The sequence below is a fragment of the Mugil cephalus genome, chromosome 18 (assembly GCF_022458985.1).
Source record: "Mugil cephalus isolate CIBA_MC_2020 chromosome 18, CIBA_Mcephalus_1.1, whole genome shotgun sequence".
NCBI lineage: Eukaryota > Metazoa > Chordata > Actinopteri > Mugiliformes > Mugilidae > Mugil > Mugil cephalus.
The window spans coordinates 831708-859652 of NC_061787.1; the positions used below are offsets into that span (position 1 = coordinate 831708).

A 27945-nucleotide genomic window follows, 5' to 3' on the forward strand; every position below is an offset into this window, starting at 1 on the left:
CTGGACGCCGCTGATAAATGACCGGGCGTTTCTCTCTGTGTGTGTGTGTGTGTGTGTGTGTGTGTGTGTGTGTGTGTGTGTGTGTGTGTGTGTGAAGGGGGAGGGGCTGGCAGTTTAAAGTCCTCCCCCCACTTCCTGTCTTTCCGTTGCTGCCTGAACGAAAAGGGATGTGGACAAACAGAGGAGGCGGAGCTAAACCAGGAAGCACATCTCGGTGTTTACGAAGATTCAGAAACAGCAAAAGGATTCAGGTTATAGAGTTTAACAGAGAAGAGGGAGGAGGCAAGGAGGCGAGATGGCAGGAAAGGAAACAAGGAAATGAGATGGAAATGAAGGAAAGAAATGAGAAGAGGAAACAAGGAGACGAAAGAAAAAGGGGAGGACGGAAGAAAAGGAAGCAAGGAGAGGAAACGACTGAGAAACATGCAGATCACCATGGTAACATGGTAGATGGTGGAGGGGGCGGGGCTAAGGACCTGTGCATGTTGCCGTTGGTGGTGAAGGTTTGTCCACAGACGCTGCACTTGTAGGGTCTCTCCCCGCTGTGGACCAGCATGTGTCGGTCCAGAGACGACGCCGAGCTCAGACACTTCCCACAGATGCTGCAGGAGTGATCCGTGGCGCCGGTGTCGGCGTTGTGCTGCACGGACAAACAAACACCACACAAACATCATCATCAACATCATCATCATCATTCAGGGTCACTCCTGAATACTTCTGGTTTTATTTTTCATACTCATACTTCATACTCACCTGTCTGATGTGCATAGTCAGCTGGTGTTGTGTTAGACAGTTTTTGTCACACAGTGGACAGATATAAGCTGAACTGTCGTCTTTGGTTTCCTGGAAAAAAGGAAAAACACGCGGATTAAATGTTAACATACTTCAAATAATAACACACAATTAAAATACAACACTTTAGTGTGAAACGGGATCGATAAGAAGAAGTTTGTTAACCGAGTAGCTCTGCATCGTGTACCAACTGTAATGCTAACGTTACGGCTAACGGCTAGTAAGCTAACAACCAGTCTGAGAGAACGTAGTTAGCTAGCTAGCTAGCTAACAGCTTCTTTCTGCAGACACGTCCACGTATAAACATAAAACCGTTCTCTGGTCGTCTCTGTACTCAACAGTTGGTCTCCAGTCAACTCCGGTTGCCTTGGCAACCCTCTTGCATCTTCCACAGTTAAGAATGAATGAATGGAAAATGTGACCAGTGTCAGCTCCTGTGGTGCATTCAACACTATATTAACCCTTTTATTGTGTCACAGTCACATTTGACCCGTTTGGGAATTAGTTGTTTTTTTTTTTTTTCTCAATGGTGACAAGGCTTCATGATTTCCTCAAGAAAAGATATTTTGACACAATAAAAAAAAAAATGTTTCACATTTTAATAAATTCTGGTTGATAGTTTTAAGTTTCTAAAGTCTCATCTGTGATGTCGTGGGTCAAATGTGACGTCCCAATAATATCAGCAGCTTAACGAGGCTTAACTGCCTGAAATGACAGAAGCCATGGTGTATTTAAGTGTTTTAGTTTGGCCCAAGCTCCGCCCCCTGCATGGAGGGGGTGGGGCTTATGACCGATACAGCAGCCTCCAGCCACCAGGGGGAGCTCTACCAGCTTTAGCTTCACTTTAGAGGAGCTGTTGCACAGTTCCATCTTTAGTGATTTGGGGAGTTTGTACCAAACAAATTTACGATAAGTTGAACTTCATCCACTTATATTTAAAACTGTTCAGAATCAAAGGCTGATTTTTATGGTTTGCAACAAAAACACTTTTTTTCACATTTCCTAGTTTCTAGTGTTTTTATTGTGTATTCTGGGTTTGGTTCTGGTTTTGATGACCTCTAGATTTTATCCTCAATAAAACTAGGAGAGCTCCCCCTGGTGGCTGGAGTTTTTCAAGGATGGATTCTGTGATTTTAGGCAGTTAAACCTTGTAAAACTAAATTAATCCAGTTATCATCCAGTTTTTTTTCCTCCTCATATCCAACTTCATCCATATCCATATAAACACAGTTTTAAATGTTTGTTTTTTTGGCTCAACAGATTTTCTATCTTTGAACACACCACTCGTCTTCATCTAAAAACTATGTAAACTGAGTCACATTTGATCCACAGAACAAACTAATGCTGCCAATATTCTCAGCAGGTCACATTTTATCATAACATCACAGATGACACTTTTTTTTTTTTTTTTAGAGAATTTACGAAAATTGTGAAAAAAAAGAAAGAAAATTTCACTTTTTACACATTTTAATTTGCAAACAAGTCAAATTTGACCGTAATCCGATATAAGGGTTAATATAATAAAACCATCCAACCAATCAGAGACATTTAGTCGGAAACAAATTCAGCTCCAGATAAACTTTCTACAGGAACATGAGCCTAAAACCTCAGTGAGGACCAGACGCTTTAACGTCCTCATGGAGCTTTAACGCATCAGGCCGACGTCCTGACGAGGAAACGTTGGGAGAACAATCTCAACAAATTACTGCACACACACACACACACACACACACACACACACACACACACACACACACTGAGGCAGCACTTCCCTTTTCCTGTTTAAGCCACAGGAAGTGATGACGCGACATGGAATGCCCCCAGTGCACGATGAGAGAAGAGCAATGCAGCACAAAGAACTTAGAGAGAGGAGACGAGGACACGAGGAGACGAGGAGAGGAGAGACAACAGGAGGAGACGAGGACACGATGAGACACGATGAGACCAGGAGACACAACGAGGAGGAGGAGACAGGAAAAGGAAGGAGGAGATGAGACGAAGAGGCTGCACTTCCTGTTTTGGATGCAGCAAAGATGGAGGCCGAGTGGGCGTGGCTTACCTGGGGGCGCCGGGCATTGCGGCTGGGGGGGGCTCGCATGGCGGCCGGGAGCGACTTGTTGGGTGAAGGACTACAAGCAGAGAAGAAGAAAGAAGCCGAGTTACTCCCATCGTCAGATTCTTTATTTCATAAAAACATCCAGGCTTTTATTTTATAAACGTATCTGTGAATAGATCCATGCTTTTATTTTATAAACTTATCTGTAAATACATCCAGGCTTTTATTTTATAAACTTATCTGTAAATACATCCAGGCTTTTATTTTATTAACGTATCTGTGAATAGATCCATGCTTTTATTTTATAAACGTATCTGTGAATAGATCCAGGCTTTTATTTTATAAACGTATCTGTGAATCGATCTGTGCAGGAGCTTTGAATTAAAGCAGTTCTTCTCTTTCTGCACATTTTAAAATACGATAAAATACGATAAAGCGCAGCATTAACAGAAGTTTCCCGCTAACGTTTGAATTGGAAGCGGTTGCAGACGTTTTGTTTGCAGAAAGGCCAGAAAGGTTTAAGGTTTAAAGGATTAAAGTGAAATCAACCTTGGGGAGGGGCCGGCGGAGGAGTTGGCCGAGGTAACTCCACTTCCTCCTTCTCCATCTCCTCCATTAATGGTCCCTGCTGACATCACAGCTGACATCATGGCGTTGATGGAGGAGAGGTCTCCTCCTCCTCCTCCTCCTCCTCCTCCTCCTCCTCCTCCACCTTCTATGGTTCCTCCTCCACCTTGGTCTCCGTTCTGTAGCTTCTCTCCTCCGTTCGCCGCCTCCTTCCCTCCCTCCATCACTCCGTTTATCGCTCCTGAAACAGAGGAGCTTCCTAAATGACTTTTTCTCCTCCAACTAAAACACCGTCACCTTCATGAATGAGGTTGGATGTTCACCTTTGAGGTTATTGTGGCTTCTCTCCTCCTTTAGCTCCTCCTCCTCGTTTATCTCAGTGTTGGCTCCTCCCTCTTCTTGCGGCTCCTCTGTGGAGTTTTCCATGACTGCTGAAAGACGCACAAACACACAGACGTTCAGATTCAGACGGTCACAACCAGAAATAAACTCAACAAACAATAAATCAAGACTGAATGAAACTAAATTTCTGTGTGTGATTAAATAAAACCTCATAATAAATGTACGTAATAAGTTAGCATTATTCTAAACTCATCTCTTATTATTAATACTTAGATTACTGTGTGGAAGTCCACAAATTATATGCACATTGCAGAAAAAGAGCCACCAGGATCAGAAAGAAATGAAACAAACTGCTTTTAAAGTCACATGAACTTAAATATAAGCCCAGTAAAGAGGAACGAGTATGAAGAGATGATCATCAGGAATGGAAAAGGTGTGAACAGCACTTTAAATATCACATTAAAAGACTGAATAATGAAATATTAATACTGACAAAGGGGTTTTCAAAGTAGTTTTCAAACAGTTCATGTTACTTGTTGCAAATCTTCTTTTTATTCTTTGTTTCTTTTTAATTTGATGCTTTTCTTTTGAATGTGTAAACAAACAAACAAACAAACAGTTTATAAACCTGCACAGTGAATGTGGTGAAAATATAAATATAAATTAATAAAAAGACGCATTAAAGTTGCACCAAACTCTAAAAACATCAACTCTTAACGGGTCCCGACTTCCTCCTGTCAAGTGAGGACACGTTAAAGGAGCAGATTTTTCAGTGGAGGCTGGTGTGTAAAGGTTGAAGGCTGCCTGGGATCAGAATAGCACAGGCAGCGTTGGCTTTCCTAGGCTGCATCCAACTACAGGATCCGGTTTCACACATTTTAAAATGCTTCATTTCTCTAAAGAGCTGCAGACGTGCATCTGCATTTTCTATGAGGTTTGGAAAGAAGCAGAAAAACAGACGTGAAAGTGAAATAAACGTGAGCGGGACGTAGTTTTATCAGCAGAATTAAACTGTGCATGAACTCAGTGTTTTCTGGTGAGTTAAAAGTCTTCACGACCTCCTCGTGTTTCTCTTTTTTTTTTTTTATTTGCGCTGCAGAGACGCAGATAAAGATGGGAAGTGAAGCAGCAGAGGACGACCTTCAATCTAAAAGCCAACGAGAGCAGGAGCTTTGGCTCCGAGCCGAGTGGACCAGAGGGGACCAAACGCCAAAAACGCCGGCGGTCCTCGACACCTGTTTCCATCAGGGCCGCGGGACGAGCTGGTTTGGGAGGAGGGGAGGACGGAGGGAGGAGGAGGGGAGGAGGAAGGGAGGAAGGGAGGAAAAGGAGGACGGAGGAGGAGAGACGCAGCTTTTCTCACAAGACGAGAAGAAGTAATTACGTCTTCCTGTTCAGCAGCCCCCACAGGAAGACGTTCTCCAGGGCCAGCCACTTCCTCCTCTTCCTCCTCCTCCTCCTCCTCCTCCTCCTCCTCCTCCTCCTCCTCCTCCTCCTCCAGCCCAGAAAAGAGGCTCTGTGTGTGTGTGTGTGTGTGTGTGTGTGTGTGTGTGTGTGTGTGATAGTGTGTGTTCAGCATTCTTCGTTCAAAGGAAAAACCACAAGGGAACGGAGAAGGAAAACCAGCCTCCCTCTGTCTTAAACGGATCAAAATATGAATGAAGTTTGGTGCAGGAAAAAAAAAAAAATGAGTGTGAGTCACGTGACTAATAGAAGGAATATGAAGAGATGAAGGGATGAGTGGAGCAAACGACAACTGGCAGAGAGCATATTGTGTTGTGTTTCCAGTGACCTCCGAGTGTATCACTCCTCTTACATGACAAAATGTTACATGGCTGCGGCAGGTGCACACAAACACTCGCACGCTCTCATTGGCTGAAGGAGTGAAGGAGTGAAGGAGTGAAGGAGTGCTCCCGCAGCACTTTTTTTTTTTTTTTTACAGCCTCCAGAAACGAACAGCAACAGATGGTAACAGGAGGAGGAGGAGGAGGACGAAGGGGAGGAAGGATGGAGAAGAAGGAAAGAGTGGAGATGGATGGACGGAGGAGGAGAAGAAGAAGAAGAAGAGGAGGAGGAGGAGCTCCCACAAACAGAAACATGGCGGCTGCTTGAACGAACACGTGCGTTTTCTAAGAATCGTTTGTCGGAGGCCGATATTAGAACCTGTATCGAGCAGAAACCTGCTCCCCTTCCCTCACAGCTGATGTTACTACATCTGTTGCTGGCCGTCATTCACACACACACACACACACACACACACACACACAGAGACACACACACACACACACACACACACACACACACACACACACACACACACTCTCTGAGCGTTCACGTTCTCCACATTCTTGCACATCGATGCAAAAGCAGAAAGAAAACAGGTCATTGAGCTGCAGAGCACATGGATAAATATCTGTGTGTGTGTGTGTGTTAGTGTGTGTGTGTGTGTGTGTGTGTGTGTGTTAGTGTGTGTGTGTGTGTGTGTGTGTGTGTGTGTGTGTGTGTGTGTGTGTGTGAGGGCGTTTTAGGATGGAGTTCAGAGGTTAAAGGTGTTTTCACATCACAGCCGATCGGCCGGTGCAACAGTTCGCGCTCTGTCTGGTGTCGTTCTGCAGAACGTGTTAGCTACAGCGCTAACGGTGCTAATGCTGCAGCAGCAGGTCGATGTCTGGTGGTTTTAGCTCACGTCTTCACATTTTTAAGTGAATAATAACATGAAAAGTGGTCCAACACCAGCGGTGTCCATGCGTCTTTGTCCTCGTAGCCGTAGCTGTGGCTAATGGCTAATGGCTAACAGCTAACGGCTAACGAGGCTCCTCATCATTGATATGAGAGATTTCAGAAGGTGGAACAGGAACAAACTGGATCCATATGTAAGGTTTGAAAAAATAAATGAATCTAAATCCTAGGACGACAACAGAATAAACTTCCACCACTTGAAGAACAACCACAAAGAAACAAGTCAGGAGAAAAAGCTTGTGCGTGTAAACCTGGATGATAGAATAAATACGATTCACTGAATAATCTGATAAACTGATAAATAAACCTGGGGTTTAACTGTCAGAAATAGTGACTAGTCGTTAAATTAAGCGGTAGATTTCTCCCCACGTTTAGTAAAAACAGAAAGACTTGGGTTCATTTTGTGCCTTTAGTTTAAGCTTCGGTTGACGCCGACTCTCTCGTGCCTCCTGCTGTGGCACCTGTGTGGAGACGTCACCTGGTGACAGGCGGCCATTACGCTGCCGGAGGAGGCGCGAGGAGGAGGAGGGAGGGAAAGTTTCCCGTCACCTAAAGCTCATAAATCCTCTGCATCCCTTCCTCCTTTCATCTGCACCGACAGCTGAGACGCAAAATCTGAGCGGCAGCAGCTTCTGAATCAGATCCTGTCCAGCTTCTCCCTCAGACTCAGAGCTTTTAATTATTTATTCAGCGTTTACTCACATTCGACTGGAAGATCAGACAATTAGCTCCAATTAGCTGCTAGCGCGTTTTTAATAAATGCCCCAAACTGAGGAAGCAAAGGACAAACATCATTTACAGCCTGAAGACAGTGAGCGTGGGGGGGGGGGGGTCAGGGACCATATGTTGGCTATTTATTACCTCCTCCTCCTCCTCCTCCTCCTCCTCCTCCTCCTCCTCACTGCCGCTATGTCTTCATCTCTCGCTCCTCTTACAGCCTCTGATCGCTCGTATTCGACTACTTCTGGTTTTAGATTTCCGTCTTAAAGACATTGTTCCTCGTTTGGTTTCATCCTTTTCAGCTCAAACTCACAGGTGTGAATTCAGTTATTTAAATTAATTTAAAACCAAACTAAAACCATCTGAGCATTTTTTATAACTCAGAATGTACCCAGACCCAGAACTATGTTAAAAATAACTACATTTATTCATGGACGTAAGGATTTAAGACTTTTTATTAAGGGTTAAATTGGGATTATCACACGTCCGGTTTAAGACTCTGCAGAAACCGTACAAACTATTTAAGCTAAAAGGCTTTTTGTGTGTCCAAAACTATCAGGTGTCCAATCACTAATAATAATAATAATCTCCCACAACTTCCCTATCAACCACTGACACGTCATGTCCTGATTTGTTGATGTATTTTCCACCAATAGGAAAATTTTTTTTTTCTCACACACTGAAAATATTCCAGAAAAAGTCTAAATTATTTAGAATCGGTTTAGTTTTACTTGATACTTTTTACAAACTGTTGAAGTTTTCCACTAAACTTGATGCTACGTCGTCTTAAATCGGTCGATGTTTAAACCAACAGCATCTGACTCCAATCGTTCAAGCTAATTATAAAACATTTGGTTATTTTTAAATCATTTAACTGGTCCCAGATTGAACAGATTTTATACTCTGGTGTCGGATCATGAAGCAGCGCCCTCTTGTGGCGTTTATAAGCTCTCTCTCTGTTGTGAACTGCTGCAGAGCCTCGGTTCTACCATCATCTGAAGCTAATTAGACCACATTAGCTATCTTTGCTCCACTGGAGGATTACTGCTGCTCGAATCTGAAGCTAATTAGCTTTACACAGCTGAATCAACTTAGCTGCAGCCCTTTCATTCGAGTCGTCCTCAGGCCACGACGGCAGCTCAGCACTAACCGCTGAATCTTTTTAAATAAATAGAAAGTGCACATTTAATGATGCTACATCTACACGTAGTGGAGTTAGTTATTGGTCCCGTGTTGTAGACGTTGTCCACACACTTTCCGTGGTCACAACCTCTGACAAGCGAGAGGATTAAAATGACGCCGGCGTTTTGTTTTTTTTTTGTGACACGCATGAGAAACTGAAAGAATCTCTTTCTGTTTCTGTCTCTCAACCACAACAGGAAGCTCACACTCACGAGAGTCACAAGAGAGCGCTTTGCTGCTTCCCCATATGCGAACGTTCGCACAGAGAGAAGAGAGAGATTGATGGGCCTCCCCTCCTAAACCACCATCTAACACTCAGCTGCCATTACCCATCCTCCACTGCTCCTCAGCTCCTCAGCTCCCGACCTCCCTCCTTCCTCGCAGCCTAAACTCAACTCTGCCCAAACTTGTTAACACACTCTTATGAAACCGAGCAGCCGATGATACGAGCGCCGCTTTAGTTTCTATGACGTTACAGATACGACTGCTCACATTTCTCCATGTAGCTGCGTTTTAGCATGAATGCAGCGCAAAGATTAACACAGTTTGTGCACAAAAAAAAAACAAAAAACACACACTAATGTGCAAACATGCAAATTAAATGAATGCATGAATTTCCATTTCTAAAAGCTGATCCAAAATGCACAAAACTAGTTTAAGATAAAGGTGGAGAAGCAGCTTTATCACCAGTTCTCAACACAAACACCACACTCCTGGTGTGTGTGTGTGTGTGTGTGTGTGTGTGTGTGTGTGTGTGTGTGTGTGTGTGTGTGTGTGTGTGTGTGATGTAAAATGATGTAAAACTTGACTTGATGCTTTTGAAGCGGGTGATTTCAGCGTCTTTTCGTGTTTTAACTGGTGTAGTTTCCTTTTATCAAAACCATCAGGTTCTTCATGTGTTTTTTGTTGTTTCTCTGTCACTAACGTATTTTAGATGCAGGTCTCTTTTGAAAAAGAGTTTTTTTAATCTCTTTTCCTGGTTAAATAAATAAATATGTAAGAATCAATGGTGGTGAAGTTTCTTTGGTGAGAAAGCGATTTGACACCTTGTGCATGTTTCTTTTAAACAGGAACCGACGACCGTGAACTCATCACTCTGAGCTGGAGCTTTATCAGACGTCTGCACATGAAATAAATACGTCTTCAAACTAACGTAGCATCATTTACACAAACAACAGCAGCTTCATCTGCATTAATACCAAACACAGCTGAGATGTGTAATGTCAGGGACAAATGGTGAACAGCTGATTTTAAACTTTATTAGCTATAAAGTTTAGTTAGTTCACGTTACGTCTGGACTCGCTCTGGTTTTCATCAAATCCAAAGCACAAACATCAGGTTTTAAAAGGTGACGGTAGATTTTTAGTAGTGAACGACACAAATAGCTTCATGTTGAAAACATACGTGAATTTAAATTCAAAACAGAGCAGGTGTTTAAAATGTTTCTGATTCTGTGATGAGAACAGGGCGGAATAAATTAGCATTAACGTCACAAACTAATGAACAAGACCTCGTAAAAAACCCTGATTCACCCTGATTTTTTTGGATCGATAAAGAATCTGAGGAGGTTTGGACAAACAGACGTTTGTACGACTCGTGTTTAATTTAAATTTTAGTCGCCTTTGTTAAAAGTCAGTGTGTCGACCTGCAGCTTCATGGAGCGATGCTGTAAATTCTACTTTCTGAACGAGTCCTTGTTCCAGTTCACATGCAGCAGAGAAAATCTAATAACAGACGGGAACATGTGCTCCTCCTCCTCCACACTAGGGGGCGATATGTGTCTTTTCCTCTCTGGTTGACTTATTACGTCATATAACAAACAACTGGAGCCGACATTTAAACAACAACCAGATGGAGAAGTTCAGCTTTTTAACGTCGTGATGTCACGTCATGTGGCGTGAGTTCGGTTTTCTCTGATGTTTTTGTTTCCGTTTGGTCGCAGCGGTTGTGGAGCACGTGCAGATACTAGTTAAAGTCTGATCGAGGCGTATACATGCTGCAGAAAATCCCTTTCCAATCACATTATCTGGGCGTCTTAACGTGTTTACGTTGTCCAGTTAAAGTCGGATTAAAGCTATAATTCGTTTTTTTTTTCATGTGCATGTAAACACACAGACTGAAGCAGGAAGTAGAAATAAAAACTAACCCAAAAAGACACCGCGTTGTTGCAGAACGAGCCAGACGGACGCGGTTCGAGTAGAAAGGTGTCATACATGTGAGTAACAGCATCTACTTTAAAGAACCTTCACAGACACGTTGGCTCGAGCAAAACCATGAAACTAAACCTCAAAGAACAGACAAAGTGCCAAACGTAGATGCTAAAGCTAAAGCTAACCTGTAGCATTACAAAACATCGCATTTCTGGGCGTTGACGAGCTTTAGGTCACGTTTCCTCTCCATCATTTGACTCATGGTTCAGTCTCAACCCTCGGATCATCCTCCTCCTCCTCCTCCCTCTTTCTCTTGCATCATCTTGTCTTCCAGGCTCTTTGTGTGTTTTCGCCTGCAGCTCAGTTACACATTTACACATTGACCACTGTGTGTGTGTGTGTGTGTGTGTGTGTGTGTGTGTGTGTGTGTGTGTGTGTGTGTGTGTGTGTTTGTGCAGCAGAGCCGAGTGGAGTTTAGACCCGCCGTGATAAAGTGTTGAGATAGCATCGGCGGTGTGTCAGCTCCGCTGTATGACATACCAGAGCTGGGAGGCAGAGAGGGGGAGGGCAGGCTCTCAGCCAATCACTGAGCTCCGTCCGCCGTGGAAAAAAGACGCTCTCAGCCAATCAGCACGCAGATTCCTCCACTCTCCAACACACACACACACACACACACACACACACACACACATTCAGCCGCTCAGCAGAGCCGTCACTTCTTCTAAACTTCATCAAAATCACTGAGATCTTCACATTAATCTTATTAAATTAGTCCTGAGTCTGTTCTGAGCTTCTGGCTCAGTAACTTTGCATTAGAGCTTTTATCCGACCTCATCACCGGCCGAGTCTTCATGGCCTGTAGGTGTCCACTCCTACCTGCCCGGGACTCGTCTTATCAGATCGTATTAAGATAAAAATACACTACGGGTCTAAAGTTCTAGACCAGCATCAGTCTCCTCTGGTATAGTTGGTCAGAGCTTCATCCTACAGCAACATAATGACCCAAACCTTCAGTCCGAGCTCTACCAGAACTACCTCAGGATAAAAACCAGATGGAAAGCTTGAAACTATGGAGGGACCACGGCCCAGTCTCTAGACTTTAGCCCCATGGAGCTGGTTTCAGAAGAGTGAAAGCAAAGCTCCCTACGAGAGACAGGAACTCTCTGGAAAATATCTTATTTCCATTTTAAAAAGAAAGAACGTCACAAGTGTGTTCACATGTTAAATCAGACAGAGATGAGTCTAAAGATTAGAACAGATTCTGGGTTTTATACTGATTCCAAAATTTTCATTTCACAGTAAAATGAGACTTTAAACTACAACCATTTAAATAAAAAGAAAGAAATGTTGGAGTATTCTCAAACTTTTGACGGTCGTGTACATATATATATAAAAACTGTATATATATGAAAAACTGTTTTTTATATATATATATATATATATATATTTATATATATATATTATCTGTCCTTTGAAATGCAATTAATAATTTAAAACTTTGATTCCGAATTATAAAAAAAGAAAGCTTCCATTTTTTGTACTTCTTTGAAGAAATTGTTTCCCCTATGGGTTAAATAAAGCATCTATCCGTCCATCGAGTTAATTATCGTATTTTCTACAGTTTTAATTCATTCTAGACTGATGTATAAAAGACGACAGGTGGTTTTCTATTTGCTGCAGAATCACGTAACGTAAACACGTCTACATATCTACATCCAGAAATAAAGTGAATTCTAGACGTGAGCAAAGTTTGAAAAACTTTCCAAATTCCAAAAGTTACACAACTGTGAAGCTAAAACAATTTTCTCCTGCAAACTGTTTCTCAAACTACCACAGAAAATCCTCCAGTAAAACTAATGTAACACACGGAAATAAAATTCTGTGTGAATGTGCGAATTTAAAAAATAAAAATAAAGAAATGAGCTGAATCTCCTTCAGTGTCGCTGCAGCAGTGAATGTGAAGCGTGATGAGAACACGTCAAACAGCAAAACAAGATGCCATGCAAGCGGAAACAAAGATGGCGGCCCGCGTGGAAGCTTCAGGGAGGACTTCCTGGAAACAGACAAGATGGCCGAAAGGAAACGTCCTCATCAACCAAACCCCATTCACTTTCTGATCAAAATAAAAGCCGGTGGCAGGACAAAGAGGCGGAGCGAGGAAGCGGCGGGTGATGCAGCGACTCACAGGTGAGCGTCCGACTTTCTCGGATTAAATGTTCAAGAGATAATGAGCAGGAGTGAAGAGGAAGTAGAGATGAGGTCAGAAGGCGGCGGATGAAGGGGTGAATGGAGGGATGAGCATATTTACCCGTCCTTTTCGTAAAGCAACGCTCGCTCGTTCGTTCGAGTCTCGGGGGGTTTGTTGTGTGTGTGTCTGCAACCACTGCTCACACTGCAGGGGGGAGAACACAGAGAGACCATCAGTAACACACAAACACACACACACACACGTTTACACAACACACAAACACATCACAGAACACGTTTAACACAACGAAACACACTCGCTGCGAAGGTTCACGTGGACACGAGCGTCTGTGCGTCACATGCAAATGTGAGTTTCTTTCAACACCACAGACTGTAAATAAAGATGAATCCGCTCCTCTAAAACGAAGCCAGAGCTAGTAGAGCTCCCCCTGGTGGCTGGAGGCTGCAGTGTAGGTCATAAGCTCCACCCCCTCCATGTTAGTGGGCGGGACTTGTGGCGAAATAAAACACTAAAATACACAACAAATAACTCATTTTCAGGGACGGCTTCTGATATTTCAGGCCGTTAATATAAGTTTCGTTTTACTTTGTTGTTACAGAAACAGGATGTGACATCACGGCGAACAGCAGTTGCCATGCCAACCGCTCTGTAAACAGGTCCCATGGGGCCGTGAGAGATGTGAAAGCAATTTCTAAAAATAAGTTCAGTGCATAATCCAACACTTCGTTACAGGGCCGAGTATCGGTTAAAAATGTCCGATACCAGTATCGATACCAGAACCCTTAAAACGATACCAACTGAGTACTTCATTCGATTCATTTTTCTTTCTTTATTTTTTTGCTTCATTCAATATTAATAATGTGAATAGAAACCAGTTGTATAAATACATTTTAAAAGTGTTAAATTTTTATTGAATTAAAACAACCATGAACCAACATTCTGTGAAACGACGAAGCTCCTCATAAAGAAAGCAAAACCATAGAAACAGTCTTTTTTTTCCAGATAAAGAACCGACTGAAGTCATCATTTCACAGGTGCAGTTTCGATACTACGCGTGTTGTTTCGGTATCGAGCCATATTTCCTGGCGGAGGTGGAGCCGAGCGCAGGATTAATTAAACAAAAACATGAGTGAGTCTGGTGCAGAACTCGCCCGTATCCCCATGAAACTAGCATCAGTTTGGCCAATGACAGGAAGTGGAGATGCATTGTCCATATTTATATACAGTCTATGTCCAACACACACACACACACACACACACACACACACACACACACACCTTAAAGCCTTAAAACACAAAACCCGGCCTGAAAGTACAGAGGTCAACGTCCTTGTAGTTCTGCTGCTGCTTCTTTAGCACATGATACAACCACCGCTGACAGATAACACGAACTGAACTGCAGCGACGCCGCGCCGGCCCAGAGAGGCGCATGCAATGCATCATGGGTAACGCAGAGATACCTGGTATCAGCTGAACGTGGCACAAGCCTCTGCTCACATAGATGAACCATTAGGGAGAAACTACAGACGATTCAAGTTTGCAAATGTTAAAACTCTAACGCTGAGTTTAAAAAGTAAAGTAGAAGAAAAAGTCTGGAAGTTTGGATCAGACTGAACCGAGGTGAAGGACAAAACTGAGGAGGAAAAGGTGCAGGATACGAGAGAAGATGGACGGATAAGGGGATGCAACAGCCTGCAGGGCTCACGGATGTATTTATGGATGGAGGGATGAGGAGGAAAAACAGAGAAGGGGGGAGGAGGAGACAGAGGGAAACAGATTAAGAGCTTAGACTGGTGGTTAAGACTAATTAGGAGGCAACGGAGGATGGAGGTGGCGAGGATGTAGAGAGGAAGAAAACAAGATGTCTGCTGTGGCATCGCGATGATTAAACGAAAAGTCTGAACAGAGGAAGAGTTCAGGAAGAGTCAGTGTACAACACACACTTCTTCTTATTTGTTTTTAAGCATATATTCATTTATGTTTTTCCATATTTGCAAACTGTTACTGAAATACCTGGACACTGAGGGAGACTCATAAATAAATGTGTGTGTTTAACAGCAACACAAACTCAATGTGTGCAAACTAGAGGCGCTGAACACATGTTCCAGTCCAGGGATCAGGACTGAACGCAGCTTTATTTATTGTATATAAAGTGAACCTGTCCTGCGATGCAGAAACAGGTTTGGCCTCTGCAGAGTGTTAATGGGCCGAGTATTGTTGGAGATAAAGGAGGTGTAAGTTGATACAGGGAGGCGCCACAACACCCACCTAAACCAGGATTTATCACCAGGCCCCCCCCCCTTCAGATAAAGCCCCCGCTAAGCCAGCAGCTAATGAGCTAGCTCTGCTACCTCGCTCCTTCAAAGTGCTGCTGTATTGTTTGGAGCTCGACGACCGGACCTGCACGTGACCCGGTTAAGGATTTACGTCAAATAAACGAGACACATCATCACCAGAAACAGGCTTTCAAAGCAAATACGTCCCTAATGTCACTACGAAATAAATCAGAAAAACCAGTGTAGACGATGCTACAGTTAGCGTTAGCTTTTACACTTGATGCTTTATCTCTTCTTTCAGGTTAGTTTCACAGTTTAGATTGAGCCAACGTGTCTGAATGTTCTCGTCACTGAGGTCACGATTTATCCAAAAATAAAATAAATAAAAAAACTTCTCAAAACTCTACAAGTCTATTTCTTTTTTTGTTTGTTTCTGCTTCACCTCAGATCTTTAATCGACCGAGATGTTTAAAATATTCACGACACAGACAAAAGTCTGGAATTTGACTGATGGTGAAAAAACATCGATATCACAACGTTTCACATCATAAAGGCAAATACACACTCAGTGTGTCTATCATCTATATGTGTGTATATATATACACACACATATAATCCTTTTTTTCTTTAATTGTCTTGGATCTTAACACAGAAACACGTGTAACCAGGTTTTAACATCTAAAATCTTTGCACAGAATTGTTTCCAGTGTCTGAAGCGCAGAGAGAATCCAGCTCATCATTCACACAACGAATCCAAACACACGTAACATATTACATCAACACAACAATTCCTCCACCGTTTACACGCCACCACACACACAACCTCTCTGGTCTCTGTGATGATTTGTTCAGAGACGTCGTCACCACAGATTTATTTTTAAAAGTATAAAACTATTAAAATAATACTCGCACCAAAGCATCATTTAAAAATAAAATAAATAAATAAAAAACGTGCACACAAGCTCCGTCTGTTTTCTTTCAATCACAATCCAGTAATAACTGAGAGGAGAGGAAACATTAACCGGCCGCGGAGTCGGTACCGATTACACAGTAACCAGGGCTGGACACGGGTTTGAGACATGTTGGTTTGAGACGGTTTAGTTTGAGACGGTGAATCGATGCTGCAAACTGAAAGCGGGTCTGGGTCGGGGTCTGGGTCGGTGTCGGTGTCGGTGTTGGTAGTGTCGGTGGAGGCAGTAGTAGTGTCGGAGGTCGGCCTGTAACACACTCTGGTGGTAAAAATAACTCGCGGAGCAGCAGCAGCAGGAGGAGGAGGAGGAGGAGGAGGAGGAGGAGGAGGAGGAGGAGGAGGAGGAGGAATGCTGCTTCGCTTCGGGTTGACAGGCATGAACAAGTGCAGCGCTGAGCCGGGGAGGAGACGAGGGAAGAGGAGAAACACCTGAGTTTAGAAACATTTAAATGAGGCGCCGCACCAGATGTTGGTTCACGGTTCGGAGCGTTAAGGTCGAAGAACTACCCACGAATGAATGAATGAATGAATGAACGAATGAATGAATGAATGAATGAATGAATGGAGCCTTGTTGGTCTCAGATCAGAGAACAACTCGTCTTCTTCCATTTACCATCATGAGAGAGAACTTTGCTTTAATAAATTATTAATGAAGCACAGTTCATTAGGCAGACGGGTTAAAACAACACATTCCTGTAATAGAGGCCAGAGCTACATTTAAAAGTCATTTAAATACAACAACGCAGGAGAAGAACAAACAGTAGTTAAAGTACGATGCTCCATGTTTGGGCCAAAATACTCATGTGCCAGTTCATTAGGAACAGTAGTTATAGGCGACTTCTGCATCAACTCTCTGTAAATTTAGAATCGAATGTTTTGGATCATTAAATTTAAAAAAATAAAATAAAATATCCAGCACAAAGTGGGTTTGAAAAAGTAAAAGGTCTTAAATTATTAGAATAATAACCTAGAAGTAAAAACCACTCCAGACTTTTTCCATTAGTTTTCATGCAAAGAACAAGTAAATTATGGAAATGTTCACATTTAATAAAGTATTATTTATAAAATGGTGCAATAGAAGTTGTTTTCATTGAAAAACTGCAGTTTTTCATTTATAAATTGATATTGTGGCTCAGATCGGACCCTCTGGTAGAGGCCGTTTTTGGTCCACGGGCCGTATGTTTGACACCTGGGCCTTAAATTCCTGGAACAAGTTACCAGCACATATCAGAAACTACTTACTTTATAAAAAAACAAACACCGGTTAGAAATAAACCAGACGTGAACTCACACAGAATAAATTCTCTCCGGGTTCTTGGTCCATTAACGTTTTGTTTTTATAACTGTGGGTCAAACGTTTCTGGTTCTGGTTCTATAACGGTCCATTGTGTTTGTGATACATGTTGTGTGTCTGTGTAGCTGCTTTGAGACTATAGCTGAAAATTAGCATCTGTGCTAAGTGTGGTTCATTTACACTGAAGAGCAAAGCATCAATGTTGATGAATGTGCATTGTCCCAATTCAATAAACTCATAATAATAATAATAATAATAATGATAATAATCATCATCCTGTAGTTGAAAGTAGCTGAAGGAGCCGTTTGATGAACCGTGTTTTCATTGTGGAGTCTGTGGTTTGTGTTGCTGCTGCACTGACACATGTTCCTAATATTTTGGCGAAGTCCAGGCAAAGACAATGATCATCGGGTTGAGTTACGACATGAACTGAACAATGAAACAATCAGGACGGATTTAGGATTTAGTGCAGAACCGTTTGCAGATGAGACGGGTTAAAAGACGACTGCTGACATCGGACTATTTTTAGCCTAACAACAGGATTTTTATCATTTTTTTTTAATTCTATTTTTTATTTTTTACAGGAAACGTTTCACAACCCAGAACGCGGCTGTGATGGAGCGGGTTGAGCAAGGTTCAGGAGAGTCGGGCAGATCCAGCGGGCGGAGAACAAACACTCAGCGACTTCAAGAAAAAAGGGGAAGTGAGAGAAGAGGACGGAAAACACGAGAAAGAAGTGAACGTCTTGAGAGAATCCAGTCAGACCAGACGAGCCGCTCGGCTGCCGCTCCTGAAACCCGCCGACTAAACGCCGCCCCTGATTGGCCGTTCGGCCGCCACCCGACATGTAACGCAGCAGCCGATTGGCCGGCGTCCTGGCGAGCTGCCCGACTCCCGCCTCAGGCCTGTCATCACCTCCTCCTCCTCCCTCTTTCTCTCTCTCTGTTTCATTCCTCCCTTTCTCCGAGCATCCTTATCAACACAGAATGAGTCAGTACACGCAGTTACTGGAGATCGTGTCCCGTCACGCGCCGGGCGACACCTAAAAACTCCGTGTTTGGGCGGAAGGAGGCGACGTGATGTGAAGCCCGTCATGACGCAGCGGTATTACTTCCCGTATCCCAGACGGGAACGATTCCTCATAACGACGTGGGAACGATGACAGAGAGAAAAAGGCGATCAGCTGATGAGGAGCATGTGGGGGGGGGGGGGGGGGGGGGGGGGTCATTATAACATCACATAACATGTGGTTCAGACCTGGTTCCAGCTCTTTTTACACTTTCTGTTCATTATTTTGCATTTTGAGCTCGTCTTTAATTCTCACATCGTTTCTCGTCTCTTTCTTTCTTTTAAATTCTTGTTTTGGTCCATTTTAGTTCACGTTTTATGTTCCTCTTCTCTTTTTCTTACTGTCATCAATTCTGCCATTTTGCATCAATCTTATATTAGTTTACACCAAGATTTTTATCAATTTTTCCAATTAATTCTCACTTGTGCATCCAGTGTCCATCCATTTTCTTTTTCTCCGTCTTACATCACTCTCTTGTTTTCATTCATCATTCATCACAAACACACACAGACTGAAACCAGACTGAAACCAGTGTGTGTGGAGTCATAACGCCATCGTTCTGGATTCATTTTAAATCCGTTTTCATGAACGCGTTCGCCGGTTTTCTGCCTCTGCCTTGTGGCACGTTAACCGACGTCTTACGCAACGATGACTAATTGTAGAACAGGTCGTTCTCTCTGGTAAATAAAGACACGTTACTTCTGTAGCACTGATGTTGTTTTCCACAGATTAGCCTGAAGCAAAGCTACCTGGTTAGCTTCAGCCCAAACACACATTAATCATCCTCCCATTTATTCCTCCCTCTCTTACTCCATCGCCCCCCCCACCCCTCCCTCCTTTTGCAGCTTTCTAGTGTAATTACAGACCCAGCCGTGGGGGTGAGGGAGGGGTGAGGGAGGGGTGAGGCCTCGTCAACGTGCTGAGCAGCTGTCTCACGGACACACTGAAGCAGACAGGTGTCTGAGACAGCCAGCGACCTCTGCTCCCTCCTCTGTGAGGCCTCTATTCATTCACGCCGCGCTAACAGATGCTAACCTGGCTGAGCTACATGTGTGCGAGTCTGTTGGAGTCACCAGATGCTAACCTGGAACACCGGCTCTCGCCGCTTTCTGCCAAACACTTGTGCCCGTTTTGACCACGACTCCGTCATCCAGCAATAATCACAACACAATAAAAGGTGGTCGAGGCGTCGGAGCTAAGTTGAAGTAGACGCTAGCGCAGTAGCTTCACGTCCACCCCCCCACAAATACAGCTACACGTCGCCCTGGTAGGAGCTAAGGATGGGTCCAATACTGGGAACCATGATGCTAACAGTGCTGATGCTAACAGTGCTGATGCTAACAGTAGTGACCAGACTGATCTGGATCCAGTGAGTGTTTAATTAGCTTAGCCTCCTTAGCTCTATAGCTGCATGGATGGAAGTGAAGCTTCAACACGTCTGAGACCAAACGTTTGTCTAAAGTTTGTCTGGACTTCACCTCTAAAGATGCAACAAGGAGGAAACACCTGGAATTAGACTCAACATCTGACCACACATAGCATTAGCATTAGCATAGCATTTTATTAAAGGACCAGAGATGTAGCATGTAGCAACAGTTATAAAGTAAATAAACTTAGCTTTCCCCTAAAACAACTTTTATTTAAATATGACCTCGACACTGTGAAAGTCCTGCTCATCATCTACGGTTAATTCAGGATCTAAAACCCACGTTCACGTCTACACGAGGAAACTCTGTACGTACAGAAGGATCATGTGACCTTAGAACCCACAACCTTTAAGCTGCGACGCAAAACACTGAAGTTTAACTTAGTTTCACCGGTCAATGCTTCCGTTAGCTTCCCCGTTAGCCTCCGTTGAGTTTTCACAAATAAAATAAAGTTCGTTTTCCTGCGTCATCTCGTCTGAAAGGATCCTCGGGCCTGATGTGGTCGGTCCAAACGTTAGATCCAGAACACGACAGAAGCTCAAACTCAGAGTGTTAAAGATCTTTGTCTTATTTCCACCTCTGCAGGATAAAACGATTGAGACTCATCAGTCTGGATGCTAAGCTACGCTAAACGTCTTCATGTCCCTCCTAAGAGACTTCAGCTTCACTCTCACTCCCACACGACTTTTCTCCCTCATTTCAAACTAATATTTTCCACCAGTGGCTGGAAAATTCTCTTTTCTTGTTCTTCTCATCCTTCAATTATTTCCCCATCCCTCCCTCCTCCCTCCCTCCTCCCTACAGGGGGGATAAACCCTCCTCCTCCTCCCTCTCCTCCAGCAGTTGTCTCTCTGCTCAACAAGCATTACATTCATGGTCTGCACAGCTCAAACAGTCAGCAGCTGGCGCACACGCCGCCTGCAAACACAACTGGGAGTGTGTCCGTTTGTGTGTGTAATTAATAAGGCAAAGACACACACAGCCACATATTTGCAGGCTGACAGAAAGTGATGTGTGTCGTGGAGAAGGAGTCGGAGGCAAAGTCCTCACAGCTGGCCACATCCATAACGCGCCGAGCGCTCGGCCTCGACGGCGCCGCCGCTCATCCTTCTACGATAAAGAGGCCGAGGCTCTGGACTATAACCTCCACAGAAACAGAAACTATCGCTGCGCCATCGCTCCACTTAAAGCAGCGCGTTTCCTCTTCATTGATCCAAAACAATCAAATTTGGAAAAATTGTGGAGTTGGAGAAGCAGCTGGAAATAACAAAGAATCAGCAGCTGAGGAGGTTTTTCTAGGAGACGCAGACGTTTATATGACTAGAAACAAAAATGAACCCGACACAGCGCCATCTAGAGCTCGGGTGGAGTTGTTACAGAGCGAACCGGACTGATGAGGAGGGACACGGGCCTGGTCCGGTCCGGTCTGGTCTGGTCTGGTCTGGTCTGGCCTGGTCTGGTCTGGTCTGGCCTGGTCTGGCCCAGTCTGGTCTGGTCTGGCCTGGTTCGGTCTGGTCTGGTCTGGTCTGGTCTGGGTGGGGGCTACATGTCTAAGTAACGTCCACATGAATAAATAACAAGTCCAAAAGTTTCCCAGCAGAAACACTGAATTCTCGCAAGATGCTTTAAATGTCTGTGGTCATAATGATGTGGCTGATTGGTGTATGTGATGAGGAGCATCATAGTTACTGGAAACAGAGCAGGAGCAGGAGGAGGAGGAGGAGAAGGAGGCTTCAGCCATGTCCATGTAATCTGTTAATGACCCGACAAAGAAAAAACAAAACCTCCTCCTCCTCCTGGAGTTACAGCAACAATAGAAGCTGGGTGTGACTCCTCCTCCTCCTCCTCCTCCTCCTCCTCCTCCTCCATCCTTCTATATGCAAAGTAAACCCTGGCAGCTCTTTCATCACCTGGAACACAGGATGAGTGTGTGTTCAATGAGACCGGAGCTCAAACCGGCTCCGTCGTGTTGCAGCTTGCATCGAGGCCTCGTGGCGACACACTCACAACCAACTGCAGGAATGAAGATGTTTAACCGGTGGCGTTCGCGTTTTAAACCTCCTGTCATTTATATCCGGGCTCAATTTAACCCCGTTCAATTAGTTTAGCTTCATATTTAATGATTTAACGGAGTCAAACATCTCTTTTTAATTTAAGGTCGATCAGTGAGATTTATCTCAGGTCGTCTGATACGTGGGACAAATATAATAAGAGTTAAAAGGACCTGACACAAGAAATCTGGCTGTTTTTATCCATCTTATGTTTTCAGTGAACATCTCCTTATTTGCATAGATTTCCCATCATGCACTGCATTAAAAATGTTTAAAATGAAAGAAACTTGTTCTGCGCGGATGAAATTAAAAGTTACGACAAAGAAGTGCAGAAGGATGGAGAGAGGGATGGATGGAGAGCGGGTGTGTGGGAGGGAGAGAGAGAGAAACTCCCCTCTTTGCACCATAATGGCCGCCTTTGTGTCCGAAGAATACGGCCTTCATGTGAACACACACCAAACACACAACACACACACACACTCTGTCTTTTGTAATAAGATGATGCAGTTCAGCTGACGTTTGACCGATGATGCTCTCATTTGTTTTTTTCTCCAACTTCATCGTTTCCATCACTTCTGCTTTTGAGTTGACACAGACACCGACGTAGCAGGTAAATCCAACATAATCTGCATCACTACTCGTTTAAAGACGCACTGACGCCTGTTCAGGACAAAATAAACTCAGTGCTGTTCATGGACGTGGTCCTGGTCTTTTCTGAGAGACGAGACTCTGAAGTTTCTATCACGAAAGTCACAAAGTCTTGAGTAATCAAAGTTGCACACGGTTAAAAAATAAGAAGAAGTTGGGTTCATCTGAATAAATGTGTTGGTTGAATCCTATAATGACTTTTAACAATGAAACCAGAAGAAAATGACATGAAGCTGCTGTCACATCTTCCATATGTCACTATAAACAGTATCTATGAACCTGTTTTTAGCACTTTTCTGTCGCAAAGCGTCTCCAGATCATTCGTGTAATAACGAGTGCAGTTTCAGATTAAACGCAGTCAACGCGCGGCTGAAGACGACGGATTTAACGCTGATCTCCTGTAACCTCCATCCTGAGGCGCCTCTGCTTATCGCCCGCACAGAGATGCTGAAACAACACTGCAGTGTCCTCCACTTCCTGCCTGGACAGGAAGCAGGAAGTGAAGGAAGTGGGGAGGGGGAGGGGCATTCTTCACTTTCTACCTTAGTGACTCCATCTCTCCCAACGCCAGACCCAGCGGGATGATGTCGAGACTGAGAAATGATCCGATGGGAAGGGAAGGAAGGGAAAAAGGAAAAAGGAGATGAGGAAGGAGAAGTGACTTAGAGGAGGCAGAAGGATGAAACAGATGAGACGACAGAAAACGCCACAAAGAGAAAGAAAAGAAATAACAAGAAACTGCTTTCAACGCAATGCTCTCATTAATAAAAATAGCTTTTAAGAATATTTCTCTCCATCTAGATAAACTGGTGAGTCATTTGAAGTTCAGGGTTCCTGCAGGTTTGAACAAGTGAAATTTAAAAGTTCTTTTTAAGAGTCGGTGTCTACGTCAACTTCACGTAGAAATATAAACCTCCTGTTAGGACTGAAACCTGCTGAATCCACAACATTTTAAACCTCTGGCAGACTTAGCGTGATGCTAATGCTACAGGTTGAGGTGGTCAGGGTTTGGATGAACTGCTAGCTAATGCTAGCTAATGCTAGCTAATGCTAATGCTAATGGAGTCCTCACACAGCCAGAAACTGTAGTTGGAGCATGTGCAGGGTGTGGTGTCGAGGACCAGGTTTCAGTTGAGTGAAAAGACTCTTTGCCTCTTTGTGTGTCTGCCTCAGGGCAACACACACAGACACACACACACACACACACAGACACACACACACACACACGTGAGTTCATACATAGGTGTGTGTGTCCCACCACAACACTTTCCCATGGGAGGGTTTTTGTTATTTTCAGCTAAAAGCTGAATGGAGTCTGGTGGGCACACCTACTAATGCCCCCCCCCTTAGTGTCTCAATGCACACCTGAAACCACACCCACACACACACACACACACCTATAGACCCTCCCTGACAAACACACACACACACACACACATCCCCCATTCAACAACACACACAAACTGAAAAAAAGGTTTTCTTCAGGTTAAAACGTTTTTGCATAAACTCCAGAAACAAGTTAATCAATGAGGTGCTGACAAAAAAAACAAACAGATAACAAAGAAGAGAAGAAGAAGAGGAGGAGGAGACAGGGAGAAGAAACAAGAGAAGAAGAAATAAAAAGAAAAGAAGAAGAAACAACAAGGAGACAAGGAAAACTCCACTCCTCCTTTTCCTCCATCGGCTCGTTGGTCTCGAGTCAACGACGGGACAGAAGACAAAGTCTGTGCGGTGGGGGGGGGGGCTGTGGTTGCCAGGGCAACGGGGCGTGTCCCATGTTTGCAGGACAAACAATGAATGGTACCTGGTCTGAGGCGGGAGGTGTGTCAGATTAATGGGATTATGGAGGCAGCGCATCAAGAAACATCCGAGAGGCCAGAGGACCAGAGGAGGAGGAGGAGGGAGGAGGAGGAGGGAGGGAGGAGGGAGGAGGAGAAACAGGAAGGAGGAGGAGAAACAGGAAGGAGGAGGAGAAACAGGAAGGAGGAGGAGATACGGGAAGGAGGAAACAAAGCAGATGAAAGACTGTGGAAGAAATGAGGAGAGTAATCAAGGAAATAAAATAAGGAAACAAAGAAACTGAAAACTGAGGAGCAAAGAGGAGGACAAGAAAAGGAAGAAGAAGAATAAAGGAGGAGACGAGGAGTGAAGAGCGTCTCCTCCATGTTTGAGGGAACGAGGAGAGAGGATCCAGAGATGGAGGAAGGTCTCTGTTCAGACCAGATTGCGGTTAAAACTGAATCTACCTCAGTTGATATAACACCACTGTTATTTGCATGCTCCCTCTCTCTCCCTCTCTCTCCTTCACCCCCCCATCCTCCCTCCCCCCTCCCTCCCTCCCTCCAATCCTCAGCAGCCAGCTGACAAAACCGTTTAGTCAGCAAGAAAGGTGAACAAGGGAGGAGGAGGGTGAGCTACAGTTGGTGGGTGGTTGGAGGAGAGGGGGGGGGGGTTAACCCCTTCCTCTCTGATCCTGAAGCATCAACATGAAGTAAAATGTTGATCTGTTAACGATGACAGTTATAAATAAAAGATCAAACTTTATTTAAGGACCCGGTCATTAATTAATTACTCGTTAATCTGTGATTAAGAATCAAAGGCGAGGAGACGAGGAGAGGAGACGAGGAGGAAGAAGAAGAAAAAAAGAGGGAAAGAAAGGAAGGAAACAAGGAAGAGGAAAGAAGGAAACAAAAGAAAACAAGGAAACTTAATAAGGAAACAAGGAGGAGACAAAAGGACGTTTGTTTTAAAAGTACTAAAAGATTTTCACAGCTCTGTAAGAAGTTATCTCCATTAATGCAACTTAAAAATAACCACAAACAACTATTTACATCATTTGTCCCAGAATTTACAACCATTTACTAAACTATCAACACGTCACAACCAGTAATAACGTCTAAACTTCTCCCTCTTCCTTAGCAACCGCTGCCACTCTCTCTCCTGATTGGTTGCTGGGATGCATTTATCCACCAATAGGAAAAGGGGCTGTCGTGTTTTTGTTTTTTCTTGTGAACTTTTGAAGCCGGCTAACGTTTCCCTTTTCACCGTTTCTTCCTCAACATGAAAAATCATAAATTATTTAGAAAAAGAAACAGAAACAACTTTTTTTCCAAACTCCTGCAGCAGCAGAAACTACACATCATCCATACAACACGTTAGTGTATCTGTGTTTGCTTGTGCTTTAACGTGATGAGGCAGCAGGATGTGAGCGACACTCATTCCTCCGATCTGATGCGAGGTGTGTGTGAGTTGATGGACGGATGGAGGGAGGAGGGAGGAGGAGAAACGCTGCCGCTCGTATGTAGGACAGACCTGTTGTATGAGATGCCAGCAGCTCTGAGTGCATGTGTGTTTGTGTGGGTGTGGTGAGACTGTCTTGCTGATAAGCAGCTTGTGGAGTTAACTACCACTGTATGGCTGTGTGTGTGTGTGTGTGTGTGTGTGTGTGTGTGTGTGTGTGTCAGCGTCAGCCATCTACACACACACACACACACACACACACACACACACACACACACACACACACACACACACACCTTCACCCTGTTCACGGCAAATAAAGCTGTATTTACTGCCAGTCCAAAGTCCGAGGGCCACGACTGTGAAAGAATGTCACAACGGACGGAGCGGGAGGAGGAGGGGGAGGAGGGGAGAGGGGGGAGGAGAAGGGGGGGGGGTGGGGGGAGGAGGAGGATGCTCACAGGAGCTTATCTTGGACTTTATGATTCTGCCACCGACGGTTGGAAAAGATTGACGCCGGTCTCTACTCGCTCTGTGACACCACCACCGACGTCTCCAAGTTCACTTAAACATTTAATTTCCCTCAGTTATACATTGATGCCTGTACTTTTTTTTTTTTAACTACTGGCTGCAGGTACAACAACACATTTCACTGTGCACGTGACAAATTAAACCTCTCGTCTAGTTGGTGCTGCGTCTCTTTTTACCAGTCGGGTTCGTTTGTGTTTCTACTTCCTGCTTCAACCATTCTGACTCTTTACTGATCCACAACAACCAAGTAGAAGTTTGTGAAGATGGAGAAGCAGCTGGAAACGCTGAAGAGGAGACACGCGACCTCTTGTGTTGTTGTTGCGTTCGTTTAGGTTTAGTATCTTAGGCCACATGGAGTCGGGTTCATACGCGACAACAACTTCATCCACATGGAACCAGCAGATGCTAATTTTTTAAATCAGTCCCCAGAGCAGATAATCTTTAAACGCCCCCTGCACAGCCTATACATCTTTATTTATCTATTATTAATTTGTAATTAGAAGCTCCTGTAATATTACGTTTCATGTGTTATAAGGGAACTACAAGCTAACAACGGCTAAAAACATTAGCCTGGTAAAACCAACACGGGGACAAACATCATCGTGGTAAACTGGCATTAAACAGCGGATTTATTTTGGTCTCCTTTTTAAACTTGTGAATATTTTTATGAATTTCTCATCTTGCAGATTTTATCACTGGATTCACAATAAGTTAATTAATTAAACTTAAACAGTCTAAATTTAGTTTAACATTGTAGTAATAATATTAGTTAATATCACGATTTATTTAAAAAAAACTCAAAGGATGTAAACACTGAACACACCGAGTTGTTTCATGGAGGCGGCCATCTTGTTTTCTTGTTTTCCGACTCCTGTGACCGGATAAGTTTCCCGGGCCGCCGCCGTCCGCCCTCCACAGTAACGGAGCGCGCGTTAGACGCTTCTTCTTCTTCTTCGTTTTATTGCGTCAGCGTGGCCGCGTTACAGCGCCACCCACAGGCCGGTTGTATATATGACAGCGTTTCACCGGTTTTCGTGTGGACACGGAAAACTTTTTAAAACTTCTGTGTGAACGATGATGATCCCAGAGCAGAACTGATCGGACCCATCAGGCAGAACATTATGACCACCTTCACTAAATCTATTTATTAAACATGAAGAATCCTGAGGAACTAACAGATAATTTCACACCTTCACTGGGAAAACGTGTCGAACATCATTATACTACATTATAGAGCCATTATAAGACAAATTACAGGCCGGTGTTTGTATGAATAAATGAAACGTTAAGGAGCATTTCCTCAACCAGGCGCCCGTTAATTTGGTTGATAAAATGTTGTTAATGGAAAAAAAACATGATAACGAATGAAGAGGGGAAAGAGTTAAGGAGAAAGGTATGAAGGAGGAGGAGGAGGAGGAGGAGGAGGGGTTAACAGGAAGTGAAGCAGTCTCTCATCATGAGAGGAGAAGAGAGGAGATGGAGGAAGTGGAGAAACAATAGGTCCTCTCTCCGTCTCGGTGTCGTTGGTCCATGTGAAGCCTTTATTATCAGACACGGCGAGTTATGTAACTGTCAGAGATGTTGTTCATCCTCTGCTGCCGAGCGTCCAGGAAAATTTCAACAACTCACACACACACAAAAAAAAAAAAAGGGAACCGTGGAAGGAAAAAGTGTTGCAGCTT

At 43.9% G+C, this 27945-nt stretch overlaps 1 protein-coding gene across 5 annotated transcripts in view; it reads right to left on the reverse strand.

Moving 5' to 3' along the window:
• Window positions 1–27945, reverse strand: part of rreb1a (ras responsive element binding protein 1a) — a 53127-nt gene that overhangs the window by 16758 nt on the left and 8424 nt on the right. For 2 of the 5 annotated variants that reach the window (XM_047568022.1, XM_047568017.1), the window contains exons 2-6: window positions 3739–3846; window positions 3398–3656; window positions 2852–2921; window positions 754–843; window positions 477–640 (exon numbers count right to left, since the gene is read on the reverse strand). In XM_047568022.1, the coding sequence (XP_047423978.1) occupies window positions 477–640; window positions 754–843; window positions 2852–2921; window positions 3398–3656; window positions 3739–3846 (691 nt within the window). Of the gene's footprint in view, window positions 1–476; window positions 641–753; window positions 844–2851; window positions 2922–3397; window positions 3657–3738; window positions 3847–12856; window positions 12941–27945 lie in introns of all 5 variants that reach the window. The other 3 variants (XM_047568021.1, XM_047568020.1, XM_047568018.1) reach the window with 3 other exon arrangements.